Genomic DNA, 27,793 nt, shown 5'->3' with positions numbered 1-27,793 from the left:
TATTTCCGTATTAAGTGTAACTTCCACGCGCAATTCTGTAACTAATTCAAATTCATTACGGGCCAAGCAGCATCAGAGGAGCAGGAAAGCTGACATTTCGGGCCTAGACCCTTCTTCAGAAAATCAGAAACGTTCTGCAGAAGGGTCTGGACCCAAAATGCCAGCTTTCCTGCTCCTCTGATGCTGCCTGGCCTGCTGTGTTCATCCAGCTCTACACCTTGTTATCTCAGATTCTCCAGCATCTGCAGTTCCTACCATCTCTGAATCAAATTCATTACACGCTTTAAAAATATCCTATCTCTAATGATGTTCAAGTTGTTATAACTTGAAATAAAAATGGGATTTGTTTTATGCCCCTCATTATATCGAGTATCGAACCACATTCTCGGTTTTAATTGGTAACACGCAGTTTCGTGTCATTTTCAGACAATACTTCCCCTTAAAGTACTGGCAATGTGAGTTCTGGTGCATTATTATACTTCATTTTTTAAAAAGCCTAACTTGTTCTACCAGCTTTTATTTCTTTCGTGATAACAAACCTGTTGATGCTTTGAAACTTAACAGGCAAAGTCCGAACCGGAAACTACGTTCAACATGAAGTTTCACAACGTGACCTACAGCTAGAGGCAATTCCAGGCTTTATAAATAAGACCTATGCAGCATCTGTAGGGATCGTTCTCCATTGAGAGGAGCAGTTACATTGAAAACGCCTAAAAGTATATTTGGGTCTTCGCTCAGAATTTGTTCCCCACAGCGAAGATGATTATTACGAATATAGAAGCTCCGCGACCTGAGAAAGTCAAGACATTGATACCGACTACTAGAACTTTAAAAATACTTGCAGCGATTTTAGTCTCAACGTTCATTGTTGTGGTCACGGCGCTGATTGCCGTTGTATTGAGTGAGTATGGTTTTTATTCTGTCTGGGTGTGGGATTATGTTTAATCTTGTATTAAATTAAAATTTGAAGCGTTTTCAAAACTTAAACATAAAGATAAATATTGCAACTTTCATAACCGTGCATCTGATCCAGTCTGGAAGAGTAAATTGCGAATGTGTAGAATTCCCCTGTGCGATAACAGCGACATAATCAGACTCCAGTTTTTGCTTGAAAGTCGGTTTATTAGTGTAGCAGCTACAAAATGTTGGTCTATAGAGTTCACCCTACATCGTAAAAAGGGGAGATTTCTGCAAGTGTTTTGGAACTGTAGCCTTCATCAGTACACTTGAGGAAGATTATAAACATGAAGCTTGATTTCGCTGTCTGTCCTAAACATCATGACTTCTGTAATTCTAAAATTTCCTGAGGTGCACTTGCGTTTATAAACTGCCTACTTCCATCGAGTATTTCGTTACGGTGGAAAGTAGAGTTTTTGGGGTTTTTATTTTGCTTCAGCTGCACTTTCAAATTAGTGGTTAGTGCATTCATCAAAGATGACGGGAAGTCTCGCGGGGTGGGAGGAGGTAAAGTTAATTGGAGAAGGCTACTGCTGAAGATCCCCTTAAAACCTTAAGGTAAGAAAGAGGCTGTAGCGACTTCGCTGTCCCCAGTAGGGAACCAATGGATGCAGCTGTGGTCTGTCATGGCTACAGGAAGTGTGATGCCAGTAATGTGAAATCAATAAAAACAGAACCAACCTTTTGAGTCCAGTGACCGGTCTGAACAGAGGAAGCTGAAGAACGTTCTGAAGGGTCAGTGAACTCTGTTGGCTGTGTTTTCTTTACACAGATGCTGCCAGACCTGTTGTTTCCCCAGCAATTTGTTTGAGTGTATTGTGTACATCTGTCAAAGCTTCTGACTACCATTCCTGTTCTAGTTTAGAAAGGACTTAACTTTGTAACTCTTGCAGAATGTCATCTTCTAATCTCAATCTTCTAACCTGTGCCCTGAGAAGATTTTATAAATGAATCAATGTAATATTCTGGCTGCAGTAATACTTTGCAAAGGCATGAAAAAACAAAACTAATTTCACGTTACTGGTTAGATTAGAACAAAGCAATTATGAATGTCTAATTTTGTGTTCTTTGCCCTGAAACCCAATACATTATGGAAGTTGACAATGCAGTATGGAGCTGGAGGAACACTGCATCAGAAGGGCAGGAAAGGGGCCAACTGAGTGACTTATAACCCCACTGTGAAGCCTCTTCAAAGGATGCCCACCTTGAAGTTGTCCTCTTCCCTCCAGAAAGATCTGTGGATCTCTCCCACTGCAACTCTCTGGTAATCTCCTCTGCTCGGGGTCAACTTTCCTGCCCATCTGCTGACTGGCCTGCTGTGTTCCTCCAGCTCCACACTGCATTATCTCAGGCTCCAGCAACTGCGGTTCTTCACAACACTGTAGCAGTTGTCCAGTTTGACCTCCAAAAAAATGGATTCCCTGAATAAATTAATGCAACTCACTAGAGGGTTGGCATAAAGGATTGTTTAAAACCAATTGCTCAACTTCTAAAACAAAATATCTTATTTTGCTTGCAGTCTTTTACTTCCAAGTCAAGTGTGTTGATAATCTGATGTTTTGCAAGCAAGATTATGCAGCCTGTGGTAAGTGGCAACTGTATTTCTGTTAAAATATGTCAAAAGGAACACAGTCTTGGAATGATACATTAGACATTTAAACATGAAATGGGAGGTTATACGTTAGGTTAAAGTCCACTTGTGGGATTAAATTAAAGCACTTTTAGGAAGTGATGAGTTGCCTACTTTAATTGGTAATGAGGAAAACAGCTCAAGATTCTCAAGTAATGAAAGGGCAATTGGAATTTTTTGCGATGGCTTGTACTTTACTATTGGGATTAAGTCACACCTGAAAAATTACAATAAGGTGGTTTCAGTTAGAATTTATGCAAGAGAGTTGGTGTACCTCCAAGGTGGTTCTGAATGCAGAGCAATAATCTACATTTCTACCAGTTAGTATGTTGGTAGGACATGAATAGAACCATATCCACTGTGTAGCACATTTATATCTATTGATTTAAAAACTCATTATTTTTTGTGGAAGGTTGTGGACTTCAAAAAACAGTAAAGACCCGAATTATAAATGGAAAAGGTACAGTGGATGGTGAGTGGCCATTTCAAGTGAGTTTGCAGCTAGGTGGAAATCATGCCTGTGGTGCAACCCTTGTGGCCTGTAGATGGATTCTGACTGCTGCACATTGCGTTGAGAGCAGGTAAATGATTGATCCACTGTTTAGAAATTTGGGTCTGCTGTAGATATAATTTTAGATTGTAGCTTTTCATTCACGTGTGGTTAAAGGTATTAAGAATAGTATTCTAACCATCAAGAGTTCCTTTTCAATGTTAGCCAAGTAGTTGCATTTTTAAATAATTACAAATGTAAGATAAAGCAGATTTGCAGCTCTCTTGGCTTACATAAGCAAGAAATGTTTTGCAAGTTCCTGATTTCTTTATCTAACTTTTGTTAAAATTATCTTTCAAATTAAATCGAATACTGATAAAATAAAGAATTTTTGAGAGCCTCCGTGACTGTGCTACATCGATGGACTCCATTACTGAGTTCCTTTGTTAAATTATTGCAAAGCTTCTACCTGTGGATTGGAAGGCAGGATATTAGAATTTGGCATCTATGAAGTGCTATGGGGAGAGCCATACATGGTCCCTTTAAAAGATGTGTTTTTCCTATGCTTGGATTCCAAAAAAGATTTGTGGGTTTGCAGGTGCACAGCACCTGAATTGAAACATTTGTATCAAACGGTTGTACTGTTAGCAGGAGAAGCAGCATTTCTACCAAGACAGCAGGTTTTCCAAACTTAGCCACTTAATTTAACCCAAGCACTGAAATGCTAAAAAACAATTAAATCTGAATCTGATAGTTTTTGACAATGTAGGACCAATCCTCTTGTAAGAAATTGATATGTCATCAAGGGTATAAAGGATAGGGACAGTTGCAAAATCAGCAGAGCAAACTGCCATCTGTTGAGAGCAGCTCTGAGAATCTTCTAGCTAAAGGTACCACAGCACTCTTAGTTAATATTCCTGACAGAAGACAACATTCCAAAGATGTAACCTGACTCTCTAGTTTTGAGACCATGTTCTGATTTTGTTTTCGGCTTGTATAAGCAGGACTTGTATTTATTGGAACAACATAGCAAATAGAATTTAGTTTTACTTGGAAATAGTCAGTAGTTAGAGGAGAATTGTTCAGTTTATTAATAGTTCAGTTAATTAGCTCACTGTTAGAGTTAGATAAATCAGTTGTTACTTTTTGATTAAAGAATGAGTTTCAGGAGTTTGTTTTGTTTAACACTCCTTTACAACAGATCGGGGCTGAGACAGGTTTATACCACTTTTCACAACTTTTAACAGATTATAGGGAGAGGTGAGGCTCTCTAAGTGTTTCTGTTCTCATTATTGGTGGGGGTTGGAGTCCACCTCTGTTTTATAACCAAATGAAAGGTTAACACTTAACATTAGATCCAGCAGCTCTGGTGGGCTGAGGTTGGATAACAATGTTTTCTAGTACAGGAGGACCCCCAGGACAGCAGATTTAGGGAAATGGCAGATTCCTGGTTCCTAATTATACAGTTCCCAGTTACTTTACACCAGCCTACTAACTGTTTCAAGATATCTGTTTTTCCTTTGCTCCCTTGCTAGTTTTTGTGGTGATTGTCCAATTTACATTCTTTTAGTCAGAAGTCAAGGAATTTTGTCATTTTTAAACTCTGTTCCCAGTTAGTCATATTAGCCTTTTTAAATGCATTTACAAAACATTACCAGACCAGAAGTATATAAATCCTGACAGTAGCATATCCCAGTTTGGATTCATGGTTTACATGGATGCCTTTCTTGAAAGAATACGAAAAGGCCTTGTGAAATTAGACTTTTTAAAATTGGTAACTGCTTTGGTTTACAATAAGTTAAGCAGAATAGCTTGGATTGTACTTTAATTTGTAATTGTAGAACTTATTTCCCCCTCCCTCACCCTTTGAGCAATTTATCATAGAACCCTGTATTCCAACCACCTTATGGCATTGTTTTGCCTTGCTACTTTAAAACAATATGCTTTTTTAAATGTCATTAAACTGCTTGCGGTCAGAGGAATCAATGCTTTTATGATGCATTTTAGTTTGGAAGGCACTATCTTTTAAAGAATTGTGGAAATGGATTCAATTTTCATAGTGAAACCAATTAAGATGATTCTTTCAAAGTGCTGCACAAGCCTTTTGCTCCCTGCCTTAGGGACACTGGACGTGATGACTTCTGCTATATTTTTAAAGCCCTGCGACAATGGAATTTTTAAATCACAATATTTTTAAATTGTGCATGAGTACTTTGAGAAATGTAGCATTAAATGTCGTCCTTTTGTTTAAGATATTTATCACTACTTTCTGACAAGTAGCATCTGCATTTTTGCTGAATTGTGAATCACCAGTTTCAAAAATGCTCTTTACAAAGATTATGCATCAAGAATTTAACTACTGAAATTATTGGACTTTCAATTTTTCATTTCTCAGACCAATTATTTTAAGACATTTGCTTACCCATGAGAGACAGGTTAAGATTCTCTGACTTGTTTGGTTGGTTTGGCTGTTTGGTTCTTTATTATTTGGCCAGAAATGTTCTAGGCCTCATGCTGTATGATCCAGGTACTCCTCAAATGCTTTAAGTCTCCACTTTCCCCAGTATATTTCAAATGACCATCAAATAATATCCATGGATAATTGACCAAGAAAATGGCTTTTAAATTGTTTACTACTTCATCTAGATAGGAAATGGAATAAAATTGTTTTGATGGAAATGCAGGAGTGTTTATGCATATTGTTTGCATTGGAATAAGAACCTGAATGGATTTGTTGACTGCTACAATAGGTACATAATTACTTCTCTTGGTTAAAAATTTATTTTTATTGACTGACTGGAGTGGGGGAAAAAGCATCTAGTACATAAATGAGGAAAAACCTTAAATGTCAAGTACTCATGCCATATTATTTTTTAAAAGACTCCCAAATATCTAATTGATCAGTCCCAGTCTGACATTGACCTGTTCAATTTTGAATGTGACATTTCTCCCATATTCTTGAATTTGTAGGAATAACCCAGAAATATGGAATGCTGTTTTTGGCCTGCGTTTCCTAAATCAGTTAAACAAACATGAAGTCCAGCATCGAGCAATTAAGAAAATAATTATTCATCCTCAGAAAACATTGTCTTCCTTTAATTATGATATTGCTTTGTTGGAGTTGGAACGATCAGTTGAATATACAGATTTTGTTCAGCCAGTTTGTCTACCCACAGCTACAACATCATTCAATTCTGGCCAAAGATGTATAATTATTGGATGGGGGACAACAGAGGAAAATGGTACGTATTTAAAATCTTCATTGACTTCAAGTTTGAATTGCAGTTCCAAATATTTTCATACCTGCTTCTCTTGAAGGTTGTCAACATAAAATGTCTGATTTGTGTTGCCAAACAGCATAGACACTGCTATGGATTTAATAAGGCAGCAAAGTAATATAGAAATATGATTATTAAGGGTTTTTAGAATCTAGGTAAAGATGTTAACACAAAGCGAACATAAAATCTATGAAAATAAATTTATAAAATTATGAAATTTATTTAAATTTATAAATTTTCTGAAGGGTCCTGACCCAGAACGTCAAATTTTCCTGCTCCTCTGCTGCTTGGCCTGCTGTGTTCATCCAGCTTCACACCGTGTTATCTCAGATTCTCCAGCATTGGCAGTTCCTACTATCTCTATAAATTTATGAACCTAGTTTTCTTTTTTAATAAACACTTGGATGTGAGATTGCTCGCTGAGCTGGAAGGTTAGTTTTCAGATGTTTGTCACCATTCTAGGTAACATCATCAGTGAGCCTCCAACAAAGCAGCGGTATGTCCCGCTTTCTATTTATCTGGTTAGGTTTCCTTGGGTTGGTGATGACATCACCAACCCAAGGAAACCTAACCAGATAAATAGAAAGCGGGACATAATGCCACCCTTTCGTTGGAGGCTCACTGATGTTACCTAGAATGGTGACAAACATCTGAAAACTAACCTTCCAGCTCAGCGAGCAATCTCACATCCAGAACCTCAACCTGAGCTACAAATCTTCTCATAAACATTTCCACATTCCAATGCAGTTGATTCTTAACTGCTCTGAAAGAACCCTAGCAACCCACTTGATTCAAGACAAATTGGGGATGGGCAACCAATCAGGTTTGCCAATGATGGTCACATGTCACAAGTTTTCCAAAGAATCACAATGTGTATACTCAGTGACTAACCTTGAGTATTGTGATATGAATGCATGGTATAACAATGTAGTCACCAAAAGTGGCAATCTTTTGGTGAAAAAGTGTCACCATTTGCTTTAGTGGGATTTGAACTTGCATATCACAAGAACATTAACTTGGGCCACTGGATGACTTCCCTAGTGCCTCAGTGCTTTGATGTTTTAGATTTAGATTCCAGGAAGGAAATTACTAAATATTTAATCCTGCTAATTTGTAATTGGGATAATCAATGGATTTACTAGTCAGATCTGTTGTTCAATTTTAAATGTTAGTAACTACTTTGTCTTAAACTTTTTCTTTTCTGTGCCAGGGATATCATCTAGTAATGAACTTTTGCAGACTGAAGTGATGGTTTTCAACAACAGCCAGTGCCAAACACTCATACCACAAATAACTCCACAGATGATTTGTGCAGGGTATCTAGAAGGTGGTGGCGATGCATGCCAGGTACTGAATTGTATTTCTTTCTTATCTGTGAACTAATATTAAACATAGCATTTTGCATCAAGCACCCTAGTATTAAAACTGCCACACTGCATACAAAAAACTTGAAGGAGCTATAGAAATGCACTAGAGGCTGAATCAAAAGGACACTCATTTCTACTTTAAAGAATATCAAAATCAAAATAAGGATCCTCGGTGATGACATTTACTGCTAAAGAATTTGATGGATGGAAGATTAGGGGAGTGCCTGAACTTGATCCTTTTAATTGCAACTCCAAAAGATCACACCCTACTGGACTGTTCACTCTTGTGCAGGCCTTGGTGAAATTTTCAGATGCTGATGGCCAATTAAAGAATATGGGGCAAACAGCCAATTTCCTCTACAGTTGACACATTATACTTTTGTCCTACCAATCTGCTGAAGACTCCTGCTGCTAAAGACTTTTGACAACAGGTCAAACCATCGTAATCCCACTGATACCAATGTTCCTCCTCCCCCCCCCCCCCCCCCCCCCCCATCCCACAGACAAGTGTGTGCGTGTGCGCACACACACACCTGTTGATTTTTCCAAAATATTAGCATGGAAAAAGTCACTTTATCAGGCAATCTATCAACTTACTAACCAAACAGCACCCCTTTCCCATCCTGTATAAATTGTTGTGCTCGTGTGAAATATAGTACATCTGCATTTTTCAATTTGAAAATCTTTGGCAAAGTTTCTTTTGAGCAAATTAACTTAAGCACTGATAAGAATGAGCTAATTTAAATTCCTTCATCCCCTCCCCTGCTCTGGTGTTGAAAGTTCCCATTGTCTCAGTTCTCCAACATTGCCTTTGCTATGAAGGGAAACTGACCCTGGGTAGATTGAAATGCTTTATTCAGGGATGTGTGCAAGCAATGAAATAAATTCATGTTTTAACTGCAACATTTTTCCCAAAGCAGTGCTGCTAATTTACAGTACTTTTTCTTCCCAAGAGAAAAATGTGGTGTTGCAAGATACATCTTAAGGATTTCCTGAGATTGCAGCAAAATTGTTTCTTATGGGTCAATCAACTAATGGGTGGCAGTAGCGTGGGTCAGAAGGAGTTCTCCAAGATTAAACTGCATTGTCAGATTGGTGCTCATGTTGCGCACAAACTGGCAAAACAATGTGATTATAACAGACAAATGCTGCTTTGGTTACCCATTCCCAAGGGTTAGTGTTGATGAAGCAGTATCTGTTGCTTTGATGTAGCATTGGATCAGTGTGGATTTGGACATATGTAGGCTAGACAGGATTTTTTAATTTCTATTTTAGTAAACCAGTTACATTTTTCATAACAGCACTTCTCATATCTCTTTCTTCTGGCCTGAAAATTACATGGACACAACTCAATGTTGTGTGGTTTTAACTGCCTAATCTTAGCTTTAGAATGAGACTGACAAGTCATTCAGTATCTCAAATCTCATGAACCTTGTTTACTGGCTTGATTCTAGGGAGATTCTGGAGGACCATTATTGTGTCAAGATGAAGATTCTCAGGCATGGTTGGTAGTAGGAATTGTTTCCTTTGGAGTAGGTTGTGGAAGACCTAATCAGCCTGGGGTCTATGCAAGAACAACAGCCTTTCAAAAATGGATTAGAGAAATAATACATGGATGAAGTGATGCAACCAGTTTGAGTTATGGTGATGATAGAGATTTCACTTATTACTCCTGCTAATGATGTGCACAGGTTCTTTCAATTGATAATAGCAGTAAATGGTGTACTAACAAAATGTTTTAATAATTCTACCATGAATTTTATTGAAGTGTGACTAGACATTAAATACTTTGTTTTTATACTTCCTGACACTAGATTACAATTTCTTATTTGAGACTACTTTTGTCTACTTTCTTACATCCCAGCACCAGTAACTACAACACAACTCTATTCTGCCAATGTGCACCTGTAGCAAAGTTGGTGTGCTTTACTTTGTTCTTGCATTTGCAATGTATTCTTTCGACAAGTGTTTAGTTTCTGTTAAATATACCTCTACGGGAACTCCTGAAGTTTTGGGATTTTTTGAAAAGCAATGGGCAAACTGAGCCTGAATAGTTTGTACTAATTGGCTCTGTGGTGCCAGATGAAATGTCCATCAAGAATGGTGGAGTTTTATATTTTGTTACTGAATATTTCAGTAGAAAGACAAAAGATACATACTGTACTTATTGTAATGGAAATATTACTTTGCAATAAAATGTTTTCTAAAATTGCTGTTAAAGTTGAGTTATTAATGTAAGGTTGTTTCCCAATTACAAAAGACACTTTTACATGTACATGGTTATAGTTAATTGCATGGAGATGAAGCTAGTAAAACACAAACCTTTAAGTTTGAATAGAGAAAGCTCAATTCATAAGACAAAGCCTGAAAATTTGATCTTCAATCATCCGAAAAATGTGCATGGTGCAGCACTCCATGCCAGCCTATATTGTATGCCAAAATCTTCGATTGCATTCAGACTGACAAGTGCTGTCCCTGGTTGCCCCACTTCTTGAACAGAATTAAGAATTAGAGCATTGCTTCTCTGTAGTGGTGTATTACCTGGCCTGTCTCCATTTTTTTAAAATGCTGAACAAAAAGGTTTCTGGTTATTGGAGATGAATAGCTATTACCTTGTGACAGAATTGCTTTCTTTTGTTTTCTAGCCAAAAAAGGCTGTGGCCCATTGTGCCTGTACTAGTTCTAGCACCTTTTTATGGTTGTATTTTACCCTATCCCCATGTCCACTTTCATCCAAATAATCCTCTGATGCCACCTTGAATAACTTAGTTAAACTTGCTGCCATCCCATTTCTAGGCAAGACATTCCATACCTAAACTGCTTGTCATGAAAGTTTTGTAATGCATCTCCTGCATCATTTGCACATCACTTTTAAATCCCTGACTTGTTTCTCTTTTTTACACAAGGGGAGCAGTTTTCTCCCTGTATGCTGTATTCAACCTTCTCTTGATTTCCTAAAACCCCTTTCAAATCTCCTGTCGTTTTGGCTCCAAGAACAATCCCAACTTGGTCACTCAACTCAGTTCTGGAACTATTTTTATATACCACTTGTGCACCCCCCCACTGCATTCACATCTATCTTATATTGTGACACCTGCAGCTCTACACAATACTCCAAATGAGGTCTAACAAGTGAGTTGCACGATTTCAACATCACTTCCTTCCTCTTGTACTCTCAACCCACATGAAAACTAAATACATCATGCTTTATTTACTACACACTTCATGTGTGCTACCACCTTCCCTGAGCTGTGCACAAGTACACCAGATCCCTCTCTTCCTGTACTCCCTATTTTGTATTATCTTTGTTCTTCTGACACTTCTCTGCATTGAACCTATTGTGCACCAAAATCTGATGACCTCTAGGAATTCCACATTATCATCCTCACAATTTAAAATTCTTTCACGTTTAGTACCATCAATAAACTTTGAAATTTGTTTCCTGCACACAGATCCAGATAACCAATGTATATCTCAGGAAAAAGTGAGCCTAATGCCAAACCCCCTCCAGCCTGGAAAAAAGTGTATTACCCCTTTTTGTACCATGACACAACATTTCTCTGTTTTATGGCCTTCTGGAAGTCCACACGTACCACGTCAACACCAATATGCTCATTGACCATGTCTGTTACCTCCTTTCTAAATTTAAAAAAAAGTCCAAGTTTGTTAAATTTCCTTCTTTGGAAATCCATACTGAATCTTCATAATCAAACCACCATTTTCCAAGTGATTACTAACTAATTTCTTCTAGAAGTTTTCCCCACCACTGAAGTTAAATCAACTGGCCTGTAATTGCTGGGATTACCCTTACAATTTTTTTTTGATCAAGGCTATAATGTTTACAATTCTACAGTCTTCTGGTTCCTTCTGTGAGCCCAAGGAAGACAAAATTGTTGCCTAGTGACCCTACAAATGCTACCCTTGCTTAAAATCCTTGGACATATCTCATCTGGTACAAGTGCTGTATTTTTAAATACCAACAATCTCTCCAAGACTTATTAATTTTGAACTCTTCCAGTGATGGAGTTCCATTTCTGTCATTGTGGCTTGGGCATAACAAGGTGTGTTTACTGGATATTTTGAAATAATTGGCTGATAGAACAGAGTCAATTTGGATTTATGAAGGGAAAATCATGTTTAATGGACCTGATAGGCTTAGATCTGTTTCTAACAGAGTCAGTAAGGGGTGGCTAGTGTTTGTGGTGTATTTGGATTTCAGAAATCATATGCTAGCATGGATTCAAGAATGGTTTACAGGCAGAAAATGGACTAGGAATAAATAGGTCATTCTCAGGTTGGCTGGCTGCGAGCAATGGGGTACCACCAGGATTAATTCTTTGGCTCCAGCTATTCATGATCCAAATCAAAAGTTTAGAGCTAGGGACTGAGGGCTCTTGTGGTACAATGCTAGCATCCCTATTTCTCAGCCCAGAGGCCTCAGTTCAAGTCCCAGCTGTTCTAGATGTGTGTAATAACATCACTGATACAAGTTAATTTGAAAATATCTGGAATCAGGAGCTGATTGTAATATTTCCAAGTTTGCAGATGATACAAAATTTTGTGGGAATAAGTCTCCCGAGAAAGATGCAAAAGGGATTTTGACTGAGAGTGGGTAGGTGAATGATAGATGGAATATGAAGCATGAGGTTATTCACCTTAGTAGGAGGAACAAAAGTGCAAAGTATTCATTAAATAATGAGGCATTGGAAATTGTTAATGGACAAAAGATCCTGGACATCCATGTTCATAAATCACTGTCGGTGCAGGAACAGTTTGGAAAGCAAATGCAACATTTATCACGAAAAAATATGAGTACAGAAGCAAATAAATGTGTGCAGAACACAGGTGAGACACATTTGGAATGGTGTGTGCAGCTCTGGTCGCTTGCTTAAGGAATGATATACCTGCCATACATGGACTGTAGCAGAGGGTCACCACACTGACTCCTGGGATGCTTGGATATCCAATGATGGGGGATTGAGGAGAATTGAGGGGTCTGTGAGAGACAGGTTATGCCACATCTCTCACTTCCTTTAACAGAGTATGAGGCGAGGCGAGCTTCTCTGGGTGCTTCAGTTTTAGTTATCACTGCTTCATAACAGATTGGGGGTTTCAAGTCCGGGATCTGGCTGGTTTGTGTATGGGATCTAAACAGATCTGAATGGATTTCGACTGATTTAAACAGACTTGGGGATTAGTGTCCTGGATCTTTAAGTAAAGCTTAGTGAGAAGGGAAAAACCTGTTTAATTTTGGTTACTTGTGGTTGGTTAAATCCAAAGTAGGGGAAATGGCTCTTACATTGCTGAAGATGTTCTGGGGTTTGAGGATGCTTCCTATATTTGCCAGGAAAGTTTAGAAAGATAGAGGAAGGATATACCTTTAGACTTAGCAAACAGGCTAGAATTAGGTTAACTAGGGATAAAAGGAAACTTGTTGATTACAAAGTCAGTATCAGGGATTTATTTCATTTAACCACTTCTTTATAACAGATTGGGGGAGGGGCAGTGAGAAGCAGGTTATACGACTTTTCATACTTCCTTTAACAAATTATAAGGTGAAGCAAGCTTCTCTGGGTGTTTCTGTTTTAGTTATCAGAGAGGTGTTGGCCTGTGCTTTGTAACAGATGCAAACTTACAAAGTTATTAAAAGGGATAGACAGAAAGGTTGCTTCTCTTGGCTATTAGGTCCAGAATTAGAGGACACAGTCTCAGATTTAAAGATAAGCCACTTAGAAAGGAGATGAGAAGAATTTCTTCAGTCAGTGGTGAACCTTTGGAATTCTCAATCCCAGACAGCCATGGAAGCTCAATCATTCAATAAGTTCAAGACATTGATAGATTTCTCATTTCTAATGACATCAAGGTCAATGGGGACATCACAGGAATATGCTGAGGTAAACTATCAGCAATGACCTTCAATGGTAGAGCAGGCTCAAGTGTTGAATGGCCAACTTCAGCGTCTTTCCATCACCAACCTCCTCCGTCTGGCTGAGCTTGATCTCATTGAACAACTTCTCTTTTAATTTGCCTCCCTTCCTCCAAATAAAAGTTGTTGCCACAGGCAGCAGCATTATGCCTGTCTTATTTTTCCCAGAGTTTGTGGAACAACTCTTGTTCAAGTCCCACTTGGACCCCCTTCCACAATTTGTATTTCCTGTAAATGGATGACTGCATCAATGCCACTTTCTGCTCTTAAGAAACAAAAACACAATTTTGCTTCCAAGTTCCATTTATCTTTCACCTTCAACTTGTCCATTTGACTCCTTCCTCCTTCTAAAACTTTGTTTCTCCATTTTGGAGAATAGACTGCCTACTAAAATTCATTACAAACCCACCACCTCCCATGACTACATTTCCTCAGTCTGTTGTGTCTATATCAATGATCCTACCTTCCAAATGGTGTTTACAACAAATCTTCCTTTTTCCTCAATGCAAGACAAGGTCACAACTGTGTCTAACTCCCATCTCACACTTCTGTCCTTATTCTTTCCACTCATACACCAAAACCACAATATGATGCTTTGACCTCATTCTACACCTCACCAGCTTCCTTATTAAAAAGGATCATGCTCCCACATTTCTATTGCCTCCAGAATGAAGTTGCCACTAAATGTCTTCCCTGCCCATTGCCTATTGGCACGTTAAAGGAACTGTTGCTTCCAGCACACTGAGGTCCACTCCTCCAATGCACCAAATCCTCATCCTGTGCATGACATCATCCTATGCAATTGTAGGAAATGCAACACTTGCCCTTTTACCTCCCACTTGATTATTGTCCAGGCGATGCAATTTACTAGCACACTTTTCAATCTGTATATAGTATAGCAATTGCTGTCCAAGAATAGTGTTTAAGAACTGATGCTGAAGTCAACATTGAATCTGCAAGATATTCTGGTTAAGATGGCAGCATAGTAAGACACTCCACTGCTCACCAGCTCCTATTCCTTCATTTCCTCTTGCTGCAGTTTTTCTTCTCTCCTCCCTACCAACTTTCAAGTTCTTAAAGCACCCTACATGGAGGGAATGGAGAACAGAGTTTGAGACTGGCCAGTGTGAGACATGAGTCATGGCTGGAGGGGACAAGTCACAGCCAGATCAGGAGCAGAGTGAGCATAGGCCAAGTCTTGGAAGCAAGCCATGGCCAGAGCAGAGCAGAGAGAGTGTGGGTTGAGGTGGGAGTCGAGTCAAAGCAGGAACCTGAAGGGGGAAGCAGAGCAAGCCTAGGCCAGCCAGGCTGGAACAAGTCCTGGATGGAAGCCAGTGCATGGGGACAGGAAGGCCTTGTGTTTCTGAAACCTGGTTGGGGCGGGGGGTGGAAAGCGGACTTGATGGAAAGCGACTATAACTTGAGTACTTTGAAGACACTTTTTATTCTCATTTTTGAGTTTAAAGCCCTGAATTGCTATGCTAGTCTTTTAAAAATACTGGATGTGAGTTTGCTCACTGCGCTAGAAGGTTAGTTTTCAGATGTTTCATCACCATTCTAGGTAACATCAGTGAGCCTCCGATGAAGTGCTGCTATGTCCCGCTTCCTATTTATCTGTTTAGGTTTCCTTGGGTTGGTGATGTCGTTTCCTGTTCTTTTTCTCAGAGGGTGGTAGATGGGCTCCAAATCAATGTGTTTGTTGATGGAGTTCCGGTTGGAATGCCATGCCTCTAGGAATTCTCAGGCGTGTCTCTGTTTGGCTTGTCCGAGGATGGATGTGTTGTTCCAATCAAAGTGGTGTCCTCCCTCATCTGCATGTAAGGATACTAGTGATAGTGGGTCATGTCGTTTTGTGGCTAATTTCATGAACATCAACTAGCCACAAAATGACATGACCCACTATCACTAGTATCCTTACATACAGATGAGGAAGGACACCACTTTGATTGGAACAACACATCCATCCTAGGACAAGCCAAATAGAGACACGCACGAGAATTCCTAGAGGCATGGCATTCCAACCAGAACTCCATCAATAAATACATTGATTTGGAGCCCGTCGACCACCCTCTGAGAAAAAGAACAGGAAATGACATCAACTCAGGAAATGACATCACCAACCCAAGGAAACCTACAGATAAATTGAAAGCAGGACATAACACCAGCGCTTCATCAGAGGCTCACTGATGATGTTACCTAGAATGGTGACAAAACGTCTGAAAACTAACCTTCCAGCTCAGTGAGCAAACTCACATCCAGAAACTCAACCCGAGCTACAAATCTTCTTAAAATACTATTTCAATTCAGTAACAATACTCAAAAGTATCCGTACCTATGTACCGTGTAACTAAGATGGCGCTGAGAAGCAACATTACAAACTTTTCACTGCACTCATTGAGTGCATGTGACAATAAAGGCTATTCAATTCTAGATTCTATTCTAGATAAGGCAGGTTGAAAAGTCCGTAACAAAAAGACATGCTGTTTTTCCAAGGTTCCACTGACCTTAAAAGAACAAAGTGGAGACCAAGTGTCAGATAGGGGCAAAACAAAGAAGTAAAGTATAAATTAAATGGAAGTTCAGAGTCTCAGCAGCAAATTGATATATTTGTTGTCACTTGCACTGAAATACAGTGGAAAATATTACTGAGTGCTTGAACTGAGGTGCTCAACAAACTGATCGTCCAAATTTGCTTTAATTCTCTGCAGTGTTGATATGGCACTTCAGTATGTTTAGCATTCTAAAGTTTCTGACTATAGTTATCGAAGGCTTCATATAATGATGACTGTCAAAGCCCGACACTGGGCACCGCCAAAATCTTTTGCATATCTTTCTCTAGCACAGGTCAGCTGACAGCAGGAACCCCCATCATTCTCATAGCCTGCCTAAGCCTTAATGTGACATTGCCACTTTAAATAAGATCAACCCAGCAGAGAACACAGATAAGATTGTGACATTTTGACATTGCTTAGTACTACTGCTGGGGAGTGGCGGCTACTAAATAGTTTCAAAACAATAAGCATGTTAGAAATTTCCAATGTTCAGGGCGACAGGGAAACTTTCAAGGTTACTTTAAATTTAGTAAGACTAATTCACTCTCACAATGGTTCTACATAAATTAATCCATATAATTTTGATAGTTCCGAATTCTATCACCAGATAAATCCAATGTTCTAATAGACTTTTCTATTTAAATTTTATGGAACACATGGCTGGCTCGTCCTTTTAAATACCTGCATAGATCAAAACAATGAACTGTTATGAAAAAGAGGTCTGTCATTTCAAAACATTTCAGTCTGAACTACACTTAATGTCAAATCAGTCACGAACATTTAACACAAGACTTCAGCTCAATTAGTTTCAGCACTTACACAACTATAAATGTTCTGGTAAGTCATTGTATCTGAATATCTGTTTTATTGCAATGTGTTTTCAAATTTACATCACTAACTGACTCACAGCATTAAAACACACTAAGTACGATTTTCACTTGTGGATCGATGTTGAATGACCTAAAACTTCAAATATTTGTGGCATACCTCAATAGTACTTATTTCATCCAGCTCAGATAAACCCTGTCTATTTTTAAATGAGGAACATGCTATTTAGCATACTTATTACTCAACAGGATCTAACCAGGCCAACATCAACTTATGGTCACCTGAAGCAAATGATACACACAGATGTTTGAACTGGTGCTTGATTTGGTTGGTTGCGGGAATTAAAGGAAGCTAAACTGTTGACTTTCCTGAAAAGGAAAACAAAGGACTTTGAAATTGTGGCTCCAATTTACATACTTTCTACCTACATTGCCTGTCCTTTGAGAAAGTGTTCACTTGCAAAATACATTAGCAAATGTACTTAATCACACATTAGACAGGTTTCTTTGCCCAGTGGTGTGTTAGTCATTACTAGTACAGTAAAAAATAGGAAACTCGAATTGATCAGGTGAGACAATCAGATAATTGTCCGAATTGAGGAAATATACCAAGTGTAGTAAATTTTGAACAAGAGGGGAGGTAGTAGTGGAACGAAAAAGGCACTTGTGATAAAATGGACAGCAAGAGAAATTAAGTGACAGAAGTTTCTGGAGTACAGGAGCCAAATGGAACGGGAAAGGACACTGCAAAGAAAACAGAAGAACATGGCCAGATGAGGAATTGGCTGGATAACGGCCATTCAAATGCAAAATGAATGTATAAACACAGGACAAAATGGAAAGTTATGATCTGAAATTGCTGAATGGTATGTTGAGTCTACACAGCTGTAAAGTGCCAAGTTAAAAGATGAGACATTGTTTCTTGAGCTCGGCGTTGAAAAGCAAGCAGTAAGGGAGGTCTCCCAGTATCTGTGGTGGTGGCGGCATTGAGAATAGGCAGCTGAGGCTTCCCAGAAGAGTAAGCTAAGTAGAGGACTCAAAGACTGCTGGACTTTTAATTCCTTTATTTTTCTAGTTTAAATTAATAAGTACTTTAGTGTTAAGATTACCTTATTTTTTGACTTATTCTATGAAGGTAATGCTTAACTTTTAAAATTATGTTATTTTACTACTAAGTTTTTTTATACCTTGGTACCTTTGTACCCAAGATGATGTTGTGTGTGGTGAGAAGTGTATAATGATTCTGTACTCGAGTACACATGACAATAAAATCTAAAATCTTCACCACTGAAAGACAATGGCAGTACTGTGTCTATCAATAAGATGTACCACATTAACTCGTCAAGCCTTTTTCGACAGCAGCTTCCTAACCTGCAACCTCTAGAAGGTGGTGGTCAGCGGACACATGAGAGCACCAAATTCCCCTCCATACCATACAGTGTCCTGACTTGGAACTCTCATTATTGCTGAGTCAAAATTCTGAAGCTCTCTTCCAAGCTGCACTTGCACTAACTGTACTAGTAGTTCAAGGCAAAAAGTCACTGTGATGTTCTCATGGGGAATAAACACAGGTCTTGGCAATGACACCCACAACATTTGAAATAGAAAAGAAAACATTTGCCATTTGGGTGTACAGTGCACCGCAATGAATTAACTGAGATTTTAAAATGAGTTTCAACATTGTTTTAATGCCTTTCAATGAAAGAAATACAGTGATCATCAGTGCTGTTTACAAAAAAAAATTCTCATTCTCTGTATGAAAGTAAAAGCTTTCGGTTTGAACATACAAACAAAAATCTTAAGAAATTCCCTTTAGGGCAGTATTGCCCAGATATTTAATACATTACTGTTGGAAACTTTTGAATGCATATATCTTGTATAAAAATACATTAAGACAGTAGTTTACATGTTCCCTGACAGATTTGTTCAAAATTTTCACATAGCAAAAAAATGTAAACATTACTTTCAGCATCTAACATTTGATGAATTACACCAAAGCAAATATTTTTGGCAGATAAGATATAGATAATTTCCAAGTCATTTATACTTCCATAAAAGGAGACATCCAGTTCAATTCAGCTGTCCCCTTTAATTTTCACTTTATTGCATATTTACAGTGGTTTCAGACAGGTAGTTAGAAATCATTCAAATGGCAGATTAGTTTCTTTATACATTCATTACCAAGATGAAAAGAAGGGCTTTCTGCAATGAAATGTCTGGGTGAAGGCATTGCTCAGGTGGACTATCCTGCCTTGACTTCCAGAACTACTTCTTTCCACAACCACACGAGGCATCTGGACGAGTTGAATGGGACTCTTCCCATCTTTAAGTGCCTGAGTAAGGTTCAAAATCTGGGTACAACAACAAGGAAAGGCAGAGTATAACCTTTAAAGTCAGTTCCTTTCATTTCATGAAATATGATCTATTCCATTAATTGCTGTAACAAATTGGTTTTTCAGTCATTAGTTATTGCTCAAAGATTTTTTTGAACAGTGACATTTTATCTCAGAGTTCTGCATAAAAATATGAACTGCACATTCTAACTTCTGGGAAGCATGTAAATAAATGATATAAAGTGATCTTCCAAAAACAGTTAAGTGAAAAAAGACAAATCTCAACAAGGTGAGAACGCAAAACTAAGAACAATGGATTTCTTTCAAAAGGGACGATCATTTGCCACAAGGGGGAAAAGATTGCATTTGTTTGTACAGAGCTTCTTAGATGAAAATAATAGACAATAAGATAAAGCATTGAGGTAGGGGTAGCATATAGCAAATATCAGGTGGACAATAAAATTGAAAAACAGGTGACAGACTGGCGACTAACATAAGAACTCAAAGTCTATGCCAATAAACAATAAAACGGTTGGTAAAAATGATTAGGAGCAAGTTAACTAGGGATCAAAAAGGCACTTATGCACAAAACAGGAGAGCTCTAAAAATGAGATCTTTGTATTCATCTTTAACAAGAAGATACAGTGTCAAAGTTAATGAATGAAGCTGAGACAATGTGCAAAAGTTGATATAGATTTGTCATAGAAATAAGAAGTCATCAGGATCAAATGAGATCCAAACTTATTGCTAAAAAGGAGAGAAGGATAGAAATTAATTAGGCTCTAGCCATAAGCTTCCAATCATCCTTAGGTCCAGTAGTAATGTCGGAGGACTGGAGATTTACAAAAGTTAAAACCTTTTTTGAACAAGAGTGTAAAGATGAGTGTAGCAATATAGGCCAGTCAATGGAACCTGTGCACTGGGTAAGGTTTTAGAAACAATAATTTGAAAAAAAATTAATTAACACTTGTACAAGTGTGGAAAATTAAGAAAGTCACCATGGACCTGTTACGGGTGAATGGTGTTGAACTACTTTGGCTGAATTAGTTGATGAGGTAATAGTTGGGATTGTTTAGAATAATGCAGCTGGTGTCATCTACATTGTCTTTCAAGATACATACATTAAAGTGCCAAATGACATGCTCATTAGCAAAGTTTAAGCTCAAGCAATTAAAGGCAAACATAGCATGGATATAATATTGGCAGTTGACATAAGACTGTAGTGGTGAAGAGTTGTTCTTCACACTGGAGGAATGTATATAATTCCCAAGGGTCAGTATTACGACCCGAGCTATTCTTGATATTTATTAAATGACCTTAACTTTGGGGTACAGGACAATTCCAAAAAGTGAGGATAGCAAAACTTGGTAACATTGAACTGTAAGGAAGATAGTCATAGCTTTCGAGACAACACGGACTACTAGGACAGATGAAAATCCTGGAATTCTTTTCCTAATGTTATCATGGGTACATCAACAGCAAATGAACTGCGGTGGTTTAAGAAGGCACCACCGCCTGTAAGGGTAACTAGGGATAGACAATAAATGCTGGCCAGCCAAGAAAACCCACATCCTGTTAATTATATGTACGAAAAAAAAGATGGGCAACAGACAGGTGCAATTTAATGTTAAGAGATGCACATCATAGTAAGAATTGGGCGGGGGGGGGGGGGGCAGCACGGTGGCTTAGTGGTTAGTATTATTGCCTCACAGTGCCAGGGACCCGGGCTCAATTCCACCCTCGGGGACTGTTTGTGTGGAGTTTGCACATTCTCCCCGTGTCTGCATGGGTTATTCCAGGTGCTCTGGTTTCCTCCCACACTCCAAAAGATGCGCAGGTTAGGTGGATTGGCTATGCTAAATTGCCCGTAGTGTTCACAGATGTGTAGATTAGGCGGGTTATAGGGGGATGGGTCTGGGTGGTATGCTCTGAGGTTCAGTGTGGACTTATTAGGCTGAAGGGCCTGCTTCCGTACCGTAGGGATTCAATGATCTATAAAGAAAATAATTCTGAAGGGCACACAGGGATATAGGGAAAGATTGTTAAAGAGCAGGGTGATTGAGTAAATAATTAAGTTTATATAAATAAAATAAGCAAGTTTGATACACCTTATAAAATACTGCTTTGGCCAAACGTGAAGGAATAAGAAAAAAGTGTCACAAAGATTCATAAGAATGGCATAAGGGATGAGAAATTTCAGTTACATAGCTAGATTAGAGAAACTAAGGTTCTTTTTGGTTGAGACGATTAAAAGGAGATCTAACAGAACAGCCTGGACATGGTAGATATGGAGAAACTGTTCCCATTAGCACAAGGAGAGAGAACAGGCAACACTGCTTCCTTTTATTCAATTTATTAAATAGTGGCACGGGGAAAAGCCAAACAACAGTCAGAATTGGGAACGCATTCCCTCATCAAGTTGGAGGCACATTCAATTGAAACCTTCACAAAGGGAAAGAGCTGGCTAATTACAAGGAGAAAAAACATCACAGATATATTGAAAAGATGGTAGAGTGGGTTAGTATAGGTAGTATTTTGCTGTTGTAAAGAGCTGGCATGAACACATTGTGCCATACAGCTCATATCTATAATCATCCAATGATTCAATGCATATCTTTCACTCACACACTTCTAGTAAAAAGTTCTAGTATCAATAAATATCCGTTAAATGTAGTAAACTTTATCTTATAGGATTTGCACAACGGAACTTCAGCCAGCTGAAAAGAGAGGGGTTAAAAGATAACCAATGGCCAAAATGCTCCTTGTAAATTTCTTTGTTCATTGCAATTCAAATAATGGACAATTACCTGTCCTCTCATCACTGACATCTGCAATTCAAAAGTGGGTTTGTCAAATCCTCTGTCAGTCTGAAAAACAAAACCATGTTCATAACAAATCACTATAAAACTTAAAATTTTCAGCAAGATCTAGGACACAACCTCAACACTAAACTGTAGTTTTAAAAAATGTTATACCAGTATCAAGTTTAGACATAATTTACATTTAGGAAGAAATGTCGACTTTAACGTAGCTGGTCACTTCAACAAAACTGTGCAGAGTATGCTGTTTACATTTGAAATACAACCTAGCCTGTTAGAAACCATACAAACTGAAAATGAAGAGAAAGCAAACAACAGAACAAGTAGTTAAAAACTTCAATACTTTACATGCCCAAAGTCAACTTGAGAAATCATCCAATTGTTTCTCAGTCAAACAACAAGCCATAGTGAGAATTCAGCACAGCAAAAAGTGTCACTTTGTTGTACTTCAGCAATAGATTTCTTTTTCTTACATTCCTAAACTAGGAAACTAAGTTAGTACAAGTCCACTAAATTAGTAGCTAAGCAAGAGACATACAAACACTTTGTATACAGGAAGGGATTAATCAAGGTAAACGTAGAATCATTAGAAGTGTGCAAGTTTAGCTACAATGGAGAATACGGAAATGTCAGTTAAATAAATAGAGTTTATCTTCATAGCATACGGACACAACAAAATTGTCAAAAATAAGGGTCACCAAGGATCCAACAGAATTAGGAACTTAAAAAGTAAGAAGTATTACCAAAAAAATTAATGGGACTAAATGAAGTAAGTTTTTGGATCTGACAAGATACATTCTACAGTTTTAAGAAAGGCAGCTGCAGAAATTGCAACACATTATTTTCATCTTCCAGGATTGCTTAGATTATATAATAAGTCCTTAAGATTGGAAGGCACGAAGTATACCTCAGCTAAATAAGAAACAAGAGAAAACAGGGAACTACAGACCACTTGGTCTACAAAACACAGGTTAAATGCCAGAATCTATTCCAGAGGATGAACAAATAGAGCACTAACAAATCATATGATTAAGCAGAGATTTAGAAAATGGAAATCATGTTTGGCAAACTTAATTTGAGGACTTAACCACTAAAATAGATAATGCAAACGTGTGGATATAGTGTAATTGGATTTGTAAAAATCTTTCAATTATGTGCTGTACAAAAGGTTATTGAACAAAATTAGGACTCTTAGGATTGAGAGAATAGCATAGATTAAGGACAGGTTAATAGGCAGAAAACAGAAGAAATGATGGGTAATTTTCTGGTTGGCAGACGACAACCACGAGGACATCCATAATGGCCACTTTTGATCTCTTTTTGTTTTACAATCTATGTTAATGATTTAGATTTGGGAAATGAGTGCAAGGAATGCAGGTTTTCTAACAATACAATGTTAGATGGAAAAGCAGGCAGTAATGCACATAGAGGCCGTTTAAGATATAGAAAGTCTGCGTGAATGGGAAATAATATGGTTGATAAAATGTAATGTGTGGAAATGTGAAGTTATTCACAGAAATGCTGGACAAACTCATTCAGGCAGATTCTATGGAGAGAAATTTTCAATGCTTTAGACGGTTGACATTTCATCAGCGTTTTGTTGAGTTTTTTTTGGAAGGGGAGAACTAGCTGCTTTCACAGCTGCCAGAGGGCTTTGGAGGAGGTGGAATGCTGCAAAGGAAGGGGAACAACTTTTAACCTACAAAGGAACATTACACCAGCTAGTGGTCAGGAAATCAAATTCATTGAGGTAATGAGTTTCTTGAAAAACACCATGGAATCTGTACCTTAAAGCCTGACACATTCCGAAGATATAATGGGTGAAAACGTAACAGATGTTGTTTGAAATGAGTAGGTAAAGTTGCAATAGTCTCACCAGATCGTGGGGCTGTTCTCTGATGGGGGAGTGAAATAGCACGCGAGAAGGATACAACTAATAGTGGTTTACCCTGACGGTCACACTTTAGGTGAGGGGAAGAGGTTGAGGAGAATCTTATGTCCGGAGAGGAATTAGTGTCATTTTGCATCACAAACCAGCCGTCCAGCCAACTGAGCCAAAATCAACCTCTCCTGCCCTAGACTGTTAATTGTTCGATTTAAAACTGAGATTGAGATTTGAAACAGTCAAAAAGGGTGGAACAACAAGGTGTAGAGCTGGATTAACACAGCAGGCCAAGCAGCAGAGGAGCAGGAAAGGTGATGTTTTGGGTCAAGACACTTCTTCCTCAAAAAGGGTGGTAACTTCCTATTTAAAATTTTGTGTGTGTTGGAAATTCATTAGCTGTGACCTCGAGTGTGTGTGGGAAGTTAGAAAATCTGTTACTTTGAAAAATTTGAAAAGTTGTTATGAAAACTTGCAGCTAAATTGACATAAAACAACAGGCATAAATACTAGATAACAAAGTGTAGAGCTGAATGAACACAGCAAGCCAAGCAGCTGAGGAGCAGGATAAGTTTGATGTTTCAGGTCAAGACCCTTCTTCCTGCTCCTCTGATGCTGCTTGGCCTGCTGTGTTCATCCAGCTCCACACCGTGATATCTCAGATTCTCCAGCATTGGCAGTTCCTACTATCTCAGGCATAAATAGTGTGGTGTCTAGGAAATGTTTCCTTTGTGTGCAATGCCCAAGTTAAATGGAGAATGGAAAATAAACAACATTTATGAATTCACATTCTGCTTAGGAATCGAAATACACTACAAGCCAAAACAAACACAGAAGATATTGTTGCCAGATGACTGCATCATCTAATAAGGGTTAGTACAAATGTGATGGAGATTCTGAAAACCAAAACATTGTCGTGTGAAAACAATAGTGCTCTGTAGGGATGGCAAACTAGGAGAGCGTCAGCTGCTACAGGCCTGTTCACCAATGGTTTGCCAAAAAAAAGAAAGGGGCAGAGGAAAAGAAGGTGGTGGCATAGTTATATAGGGAAAGGAACAGAGGACTACAGGGAATACAGAGAGATCAAGAGGAACACAAATAGAAGGATTGGAAGCTTATATTGGAGGTATTGGGAGAGGAAATAAAGTGGGTTAACTAGATCTTAAATAATAGTGATCAGGGGTGTGTATAATAAGATGCTTGTATCTTATTGGAAAATTGCAGCACGAGGAAGATTAAACATTTTGTTTTGGTACAGCTAGGTCTATAACTCCCAGGTTGAGTACAGCATGAAATACACGGTCAAAACTTTCATTTACTACATATGTCACTGCTGTAAGACTGGGGTTTTGATGGCTCTTACTCTAGACTAGGTGATTGCTAATTGTTTTGGCTTTTGTCTTCCAAGCTGATCTCCAATCAAGAGTTATATTCTGTACTCATTACTTATGAAACTATTCATAAGAATCCAATGTCACAATCAACAGCAGTGACAAACACGTGCAAATTACATAGTATTACACTATGCAAAGTAAAGTTCTTCATACATTCACAAACATTTGAAAATAGTAGCATTTCTGTATACTTAGTAGCTTCAAATTGATTAAACATAATTCAAATATAAGCTAATTATCAAAATTAAATACCTTTACGCAGTCCCAACAGATTCATATCCACCTATGAGCCAGCAGGGAAACATTCAAATAATGTTTCTACCATGCGTTTGACGCAGGTTTGATGGGCTAGCTAATCTTTTCTTGACAATTTTGCTTGTTCAAATGAATATATGGCAACTATCTTGAAAGTGTCATCATTTTAGCATTTGGCATCATTTTGGCAGCAACAAACTTAACTACACACTCCTCAGGCTAGTCTCAAATTCAGGCTTAAGAAAATCAATTAAACATACAATTATCTTGAAAAGACTAACCTTCAAAAGCAGTGAGAGAGAATTTAACCATCCAATTCACAGACTGGCTTTAAATTTCAACTTACCAAGAAATATGCATATTTAGCTACTTGGAGCTAAAATTCCTGTCCAGACATGTGTGCGCCCTCCACAGGCAAGTAGTGAAATTATATTTTTTTATTCACTTATGGGACATTGGCATCACTGTTCATTGCCCTTGATGTGGTGGTGGTGAGCTGCCTTCCTGAACTGCAGTCCATGTACTGTAGTAGTTCAACAATGCCCTTGGGGAGGGAATTCCAGGATTTTGACTCAGCAACAGGTGAAGGAATGGCAATATATTTCGAAGTCAGGATAGTGATTGGCAGAAGTATCTGCTGTCTTAGTCCTTCTGGATGGAAGTAGTTGTGCATTTGGAAGATGGTAATGATCTTGTAGAAAGTACATACTGCTGCTACTGGGTGTCATGGTGGAGGGAGTGGATGTGGTGCCAATCAAGTGGGCTTGTGTGTCCTGGGTGGGGTCAAGCTGCACCCATCCAGCGAAGTAGGGAGTATTCCATCATACTCCTGACTCACGGATAAATTTGGAAGTTAGGAGCTAAGTAAGTCGCCACAATAATTCTAGTCTCTGATCTGCTTTTGTAGGCACTGTATTTATATTGCAAGCCCAGTTGAGTTTCTCGTCAATGGTAGTCCCTAGGGTGTTGATAGTTGGGGGATGGAATTCAGTTATGTTAACACTACAAAATATCAAGAGGAGGTGGTGGGATTCTTGCTAGCAAGAAACAGTCATTGAATGGAATTTGTGCGGTGCGAATGATTTTGAAGTGCATTAGAAAACAAACCTTAAAGAGTTCATATAGATCCTCACAGAGGTCCTGAACAAAATTCATGTCTGAAATTCGGGCAAGAACATAGTCTCTTGTCTCTTGCGAAAAAGGAATTTTAGCTTGATGAAGCCAGGCCCAATGAAATGGATCTATTGGAAGACAAAACAAAAACAAAAAAAAAATTAAACGGGCCACAAATAAATCATACATCATAATAGTCATATGTTTTAATGTAGTTATCATTTGACAATCACACAGAATATCTTTTTACACAAATTTTCTCTTGACCCAAGACTGAAATATGCATATTTAAAAAGTGCAGCAAGCACAACTACACAATATGCTGAAAAATATAATCTACCGCATGAAATTTTACCTGAATACAAGCTTTAGAAAGGAATTGACGAAACAAGGTAACAGATGAAATGGTGAAGGGCAACCATCAAAGTTTAAAGAACAAACAAGAGGTGAAACCTTAAAGTTGCAAACCCACAAATTTCAAACAGTATGAAGCACTGAGCAAGCACGTTAAACCAAAAAGAGCAGTGTTGATTAGGATCCATTACCAATTTGTCAGGATTTAGAGGCAGCAGCTCAGACATTGCAGGATTGGAATACATCTACCACCACAATACTTTATCTCAATAACATAGCGCTGCAACACATTGTTTATTGCAGCAAATGCTTGATGATACAGAAGACCCAAGCGTCAACAGTTTAGAAATACAACCTCCTGCAATCTTGTGATTTACAGAATACAATCTGTTAATACTTGTTTTAACGCATCTTTAACTGTGATTGTTGTTGCTACTGCCTTTGGTCAACATTGGCTGATTTATGTTGCTGATAAAATAGATGAATCATATGCCAATGACAGCACTTTACTTTTGTTATGAGATGATTGTCTTCACACAAAGACTGAGTTATAAACTACATCCATTATGATAAGAAACACTCCGTTGGTTATACTTTATAGAATAAGCAACAAAAC

The 27,793-nt window shown here is 38.3% G+C and overlaps 2 protein-coding genes across 2 annotated transcripts in view; one reads left to right on the top strand and one right to left on the bottom strand.

Annotated features, from left to right (window-relative positions):
• The first annotated feature begins 358 nt into the window (after positions 1–358).
• LOC125455488 (serine protease 27-like) lies at positions 359–9,879 on the top strand. Its single transcript, XM_059651353.1, has 7 exons — positions 359–455; positions 565–901; positions 2,477–2,542; positions 3,000–3,168; positions 6,048–6,319; positions 7,566–7,702; positions 9,177–9,879. The coding sequence occupies exons 2-7, from the start codon at positions 760–762 to the stop codon at positions 9,339–9,341; spliced, it is 951 nt and encodes a 316-aa protein (XP_059507336.1). The 5' UTR covers positions 359–455; positions 565–759; the 3' UTR covers positions 9,342–9,879.
• An 8,846-nt stretch (positions 9,880–18,725) lies between these two features.
• pi4k2b (phosphatidylinositol 4-kinase type 2 beta) overlaps positions 18,726–27,793 on the bottom strand; it is a 30,439-nt gene continuing 21,371 nt past the window's right edge. Inside the window, exons 7-9 of the mRNA XM_048544337.2 lie at positions 26,818–26,951; positions 22,168–22,227; positions 18,726–19,378 (exon numbers count right to left, since the gene is read on the bottom strand). Of these exons, the coding sequence (XP_048400294.1) occupies positions 19,205–19,378; positions 22,168–22,227; positions 26,818–26,951 (368 nt within the window). The 3' untranslated portion in view covers positions 18,726–19,204. The remainder of the gene's footprint in view (positions 19,379–22,167; positions 22,228–26,817; positions 26,952–27,793) is intronic.

Source organism: Stegostoma tigrinum, chromosome 1, assembly GCF_030684315.1.
Source record: "Stegostoma tigrinum isolate sSteTig4 chromosome 1, sSteTig4.hap1, whole genome shotgun sequence".
Classification (NCBI taxonomy): Eukaryota; Metazoa; Chordata; class Chondrichthyes; order Orectolobiformes; family Stegostomatidae; genus Stegostoma; species Stegostoma tigrinum.
Note: the sequence above shows the minus strand (reverse complement) of the source record. Positions and strands in the feature narration are given on the sequence as shown.